Consider the following 6000-nt stretch of genomic DNA (forward strand, 5'->3'; position numbering starts at 1 on the left):
TCCAAAAGTGACCAATGCCCTCAAGTTTGAGAAGACGTGTGGCACTGCAGTGACTATCAAACCACCAGTAAACCCTCAGAGCCTGCAGGTGGCACTAAAGGCTGGCTAGAAGAGTTACAGGCGCCAGAAGCTCAAGTTGTGTTACAGACCCTGCCTGCCTGACCACACAGTTCTTTCTATCAGTTCTTTAACAGCTAGCTCAGCCTCCTCCAACAAGGTCAAAGGTTAGAGTACATCTCAGCTTTGAACAGGAACCTGACTGAAATTTCTTCTCACAGCCCAGCAGCAGACATAATAAACCTACAATTTTCAGGGATGCAATCAATATTTAATTATTTTGAAGGTTTCTGTGGCTAATGCAACAAGGATACCAATACATTTTAAGAAGGAGGATGTCAATATTGATTAAACAGAACAAAAGAAGAAATTCAAATTATCCTCAGCCATTGTACATATCTGAATAAAAATAATGCACTCAATTCTGAAAGAATGATTAGAGTTCCTACCCTTAAAATCTCATTGAATGATGTGACAAATGTGAGAAAAGGATTTTTCTAATGTAAAGCGTGTATACCAGTAGGCCTTTGCTAGATTCTGTCAAAACCGTGAATTGTGCATTACCCATTTTACTAGACAAACATCTCTAGTGAGGATGTGGAGCAACAGGAACTCTCACACACTGCTGGTGGGAGTGTAAATTGGTGCAACCACTTTGGAAAACCATTTAGCAGCATCTACTAAGGCCGGACGCAGAAGTCTCTAGGACTAGCAATTCCACTCCTGGGTACACACCCCAGAGAAATGAGTGCCTCTGTCCACCAGAAGCCTCCTGAAAGAATGTTCTTAGAACTGTAATTCATAATAGCTACAAACCGGAAACAATCTAAACATGCATCCACAGCAATGAAAACCCAAGAGAAACAACAAACCAGACTACTGCTACACACAATAGGGCTGACTGAGAGACATACCGCTAGTGAAAGAAGACAGACACAAAGGAGTACACCCTGATCCAAACGGCAAAAGGAACCTCTGGGGACAGAGGTCAACATAGAGGTCACCGGGGCTCTCTAGCAGCAGGTATAAGGAGCTTGCTGAAAAAGTTCCAGATCTTGACCTGGATGGTGACAGGGCTGTATACATATGGAAAGTTCACTGAGTTGCACACTTAAATTTGTACACTTTATGTATGTTATACGTCTTTATAAAGAAAGTTAAACATACGCAAAAATTCTTGACAGACTGTCATGTAACAAATTTCAATATCCACCACAAAAATCTAGATTACTGGGCAACTGTGTTAACGTCAGAATATAATTTACTGCAAAACTACTGCACTTGCTGAGCTAAATCTGAAAATTAAATACAGGGAGCAAATTTTATTTCCAATATTATGCTATCATACCAATGTATCATCCTATAAAAAGGCCAAACCTGTGTGGCTTTCACTCCCTAGTCCCAAACTCCGTTTATTCTGCCACAGGGCCCATCCTGTGTGGCAAGTGACTGTCCGTCATGCCAAGCCCCTGCAGGCCCTGATGGCTGGTCAACAGGCAGGGGGGCGGTGGAGGCCTGGCTCCAGCACTCCAGGCATTACCTACCTGCCTGAATCTCTTTGAACCACCCTTGTCCTAACCCCTACCACCATCCGCCTTCCCTCCTGCCCAGGACCCAAGGCCTGTCCCAGGGTAGGGGCCTGTTAAGACACTGCACAGTCTCCGAGACCATTCTGGGCCTACTGGGTCCTAGGTTCCGATCCCATAGGAACCCAGACGCTGGGCCAGCTGCCATGTGGGAGACACCCAGTAGCACCCCAACGGCAGGCATCTCTGGGCCCCAGAGCGCGCCCCGAGGCCCGTGAAGCCGCTCTCCGCAGGCCCAGGCCGCTGCCCCAGCCCACCCGACCCACAAAGATTTCGCGCTATAGCGGGGAAATACGCTCGGCCCATTGCAGCGCTTCGCTTGGGTCTGAACACCGCCGCTGACGGTGACGTGTGACCAAGATGAGGAGCACCGTGGTCCAGGATAGAAGCCACTTCCACACCCGGGCCGAGGGCGTGCCGACCCCGTGCCGCCCGCGCCCCGGCTCCGCGCCGCAGCGGCCCTGCCGGGGGCGCGCTCGCAGGCCGCCCCGCGCGAGGCAGGAGGCCGGGTCGGTGGCGGCCGCCCGGGGGGGCGTGTTTACCTGGGAGCAGGAACACGTGCTGCCGGGCGCGAGCCCCGTCCGCGCCGTCCCCGCGGCCCGCCATGCCTCCGGGCGCGAGCACGGCGCCGCGGGCCGCAGCCCTGGGAGCGGGCGGCCGGGAGAGAGGTCTGTTCCGGGTGGCGCGGCGCACGGAGGGACTGGCAGCCCCGGGGGCGGCCCGCGGCACGAATTTCTTTTCGTTGCGTTTCCGGAGCCAGCCAGAGGATTGTGTTTTCAAATTTAGCGCCAGGCCGGGCAACCCGCACCCTGGCGCAGGGCCCGCCGGCAGGGGAGGGTCGCGGCCTCTCCCTTCCGCTTCTCGGCCAGTGGTAGGTGCTCGCCGAGGGCGCCGAGTGACGCGGCGCGCGGGGCGGCGACCCTGGGACGCGGCGGCGGGGGGGTCGCCTCGGCTCGGGGCCCCGGGTCACCGCCCCCAGCGGCCCTCCGGGGAGGTGGTGGCGCGGCCGAGGGGCTTCCAGGTGGGAGAGCAGGGTGAGGCCGGATCCCCGGGGAGTGGGGGCAGGACAGATGACGGCCTCCACCCTTGGGGGACTGGCACACATCTAGCAGGGTGGAAAAGCCTGCAGCAAGTCCATGCTAAGGACAACTGGCATATCCGAATCGTAACGTCACTGGTAGTTGTCAGTTTATCTTGATTGTCCCTTGCACTGTGCGTTGGAATTAATGTCAGAATATTGTGTGCTTTGTGATTCGTAACACATTAAGCAGTCCTCAAATTGGGCTTAGTCCTCATCACTAAAATGGGGTGCACAATTTGAGGCTCAAAATGTGGATTTGTTATTTGGGGAGACTTTGTAATGAGTTAAAGAATAAGACATTTTAAAAGCCATGTTTAAAAATTTAGGGTCATGAAATTTGGGGATTTAAACTTCTAAAAATAAAATTTTAATTGAAAAAGTTATGCTTGATACGTGGTTTTAAAAAAGAAGATAAGTATTTCTCTCATACTTTAATAAAAAGTCTCTCTCCTACCCCAGATCCCCAATTATGGAAGAAAAATATTACTTTTAATGCACCTCGCTTTTCTTCTTTAGTCTTGAAGATAGTTAAATTCAGCAGCACTAGATCTATCTCAGCCTTCTGAAAAAATTTTTAATTTCAGTCCTCTTTCTCATGAGGTGAGAGAAATGCAGCTGAAGTTGACTGCAGGATACACCTGGTGGAGAGGAAGGCTTTCTGGCTGAGGAGGGGCACCCAGATGCCAGCTCTGGGGCAGGCTGTAGGTTGATATTGCTCTGATCTCTTCCCTCCCCCACGATTATACTATGGGAAAAGCTCTGGTGTGGAGGCCAAATCCCCAGTCACTCCATAATCCTTCCTAACAGTCACAAGAGCAACGTTACCCACAGTTCCCTTGCTCCAACATGCAGAGCTGTTTTCATTTTTCTCTAATCCCATCCAGCTATTGGCTGTATGAGGCTGTATTTTTATGTTGTTATCTTCACAATGTAAAGACCATTTTGTCTGCTTTTCTCCCTTAACGTTGTAATAACATGGTTTCCTGTTTTCCGTGGCATCTAGAGCTATGTTGTTAATGGAGACGTTATTTCACACTGCTAATGCACCAAGGTTACTTAACCATTCCCTAGTGTGCAGTATTTAGGTTATTTCAAACTGTTATTATAAATAATGCTACAGTGTATACTATATGTGGACTATGCAGCAGTGTGAAGCAATAAACTAGATGAACACTTAGTGAACTAGATGAACACATAGCAACATGGATGCTTTATATCAAGGGAAAAAAGTTAGATGCAGGAAGGGATTTATAACAATACCATGTAGGTAAATTAAAAACACATAAAACGACATATTTTTGCAAGGATACATGCACATTTGAGGCCATGTATCAACCACATAAGAAATGGGTGCCTTTAAAATGGAGCAAAAGGGGTAAAGGAGGGCTAAGGAATGGGGGGACAAGAAAAATCAAATTTTGTGTGTGTGTGTAATTAACTCTCTGACCTTTAGGTCCAAGGACAAAAACCGTTTTTTAAAATGTGCTGCCACAAACATCTCTCAGCAATTTCCTTTATCCACTTAAATTATTTAAGTACCTTCTTGGAATGGGGACCAGTGGCGATATGGGGAGTGACTCCAGATTCCTATTGTCCTCAGGGTAAAGTCCAAGGTACTAAGCTTTGAACACGTGGCGCTTGAGATCTGGTCCTCACTTGCCCCTCCAGCCACAGTTCCCACCACCTGCCTCCCTCCCTCCCTCCCCTGTCCACAGTCTGGCCACGAGGAAAGGAAAGGCGCTCTGTCACGTCCAGCACTTGATACTGTGTTCTTAATGCTGGGGCCGCCCTGCTCTCCACTAGCCTCATTCCTCCACCTTTTCTCTCACCCTCTACCACTGCCTGGACAACTTGTACTCATCCATGGTCTTATGATGGCTTCTCCATGGCACTCCTTTTCCTGCCTCCCAACACCCTCCCTAAGAATGAGTGAGATGCCTCCAATCTTCACTCTTATCTCACTAGGCCCTGGAGACTGATTCTCAGTCAGTTCCTTGAGGAAGGATGGCATCCAGTAATTCACCACTTTATCCTCAAAAAATAGCAGTGGCTCTCATTGAGTATTAGCTGTGACAGACACTGTGCTAAACATGTCGCTCCAATTATTCTTTCAGTCCTCCAGCAGCCTTAAGGGGAAGGGTTAGCGTTATCCCCACACTTTACAGAGGAAGAGTGTGAAGTTTAGAGAGATCAGCTAATTGCCCAACATGTACAACCAGCAAGTGGCAGAGCAGGAATTCCAGCCCAGAGACTGGGCTCTTGACCTTCCCTCCCTCCTTCGCTAGTGTCCCAATGCCTAGGACAAAGGTGTGTGGGCACAGCAGGCGCTCAGCAAATATTTCTTGAATAAACATGTCTGTGGACAGATAGGCAGTTATGAGAACAGTCATTGTGGCTTGTGATATTTCTAAGTTTTATAAACAAGAACAAATTGGTTACATCCAGTGTATAATAAAATATTCCAAAATTAATTTTTATACTAGTCACACTAATATGCAAAAAGACGAGCAGGTCATTCTCCAAAGAATAAGAAGGGAACAGCAACCTTAATACCTTTGAGTAGAGAATCATAGAAACTCTTATAAATGCCAGAAGCAAAAGATGTTCACTTTCTAGTAGAAGAAAAAGGACCTGGAGGAAAAAGAACAGTGCAGAGTTCAATGACCTTTAGCCATGCTTAGCAGTAACCAGAGCAGAGAGAGCCTAAACCAAGGGTAGTGAAAACAATTTTTTTCTCTTATAGATTATTAAAAACTTTTGAACATGCTTCTTTCAAAATGAAAATGAAAATCCATGTTTATCATAAGAAAAGATTGTGGTCTTGTTTTTGTCTTTTTGGCAAATGCTCATCTAGTGACAGCAGAGAATGCAACATGATAATCAAGCATAAGATGAGGAGAAAAGGATCAGCGCTTGCAAGAGCCAAATGTCTAGAAAGGGGACCAAGGAGTAGCACTGAACTGTCCTTTCTGAGGAGAATATTTCCTTTATATTCACACTCTTATCTGAGCCAACCTAAAATTGGATTGTACTTGTTGCGAAAGGGGCCGTGTGACACATACCCACATATAAACTTGTGAGATATGCCAGTTATAGAATAAGAATGACTGAAACTGTTGAGAAAGAAAGAAGAGCAGCGGCTGACATTCAGAAGCTGGCCCCTTGGTCACAGCCAGACCATGTGACTCTCTGGATAGACATAAACAATCTCCCAGAATACCAGCCTCAGACAAGGCTGCCCTGAGACCACGATAAAATGAGACCAAGCAAGGCCAC

The 6000-nt window shown here is 47.8% G+C and overlaps 1 protein-coding gene across 5 annotated transcripts in view; it reads right to left on the reverse strand.

The window, feature by feature from the left end:
• Positions 1 to 2750, reverse strand: part of RNASEH2B (ribonuclease H2 subunit B) — a 74881-nt gene extending 72131 nt beyond the window's left edge. For 3 of the 5 annotated variants that reach the window (XR_011528059.1, XM_070578823.1, XM_070578821.1), the window contains exon 1: positions 2186 to 2608. Coding sequence is in view for 3 of the 5 variants with exons in the window: in XM_070578823.1 (XP_070434924.1) it covers positions 2186 to 2249 (64 nt within the window). In the remaining 2 variants the exon portion in view is untranslated. Of the gene's footprint in view, positions 1 to 2185 lie in introns of all 5 variants that reach the window. The other 2 variants (XM_070578820.1, XM_070578822.1) reach the window with 2 other exon arrangements.
• Positions 2751 to 6000: the final 3250 nt, after the last annotated feature.

The sequence above is a fragment of the Equus przewalskii genome, chromosome 16, assembly GCF_037783145.1.
Source record: "Equus przewalskii isolate Varuska chromosome 16, EquPr2, whole genome shotgun sequence".
NCBI classification, from domain to species: domain Eukaryota; kingdom Metazoa; phylum Chordata; class Mammalia; order Perissodactyla; family Equidae; genus Equus; species Equus przewalskii.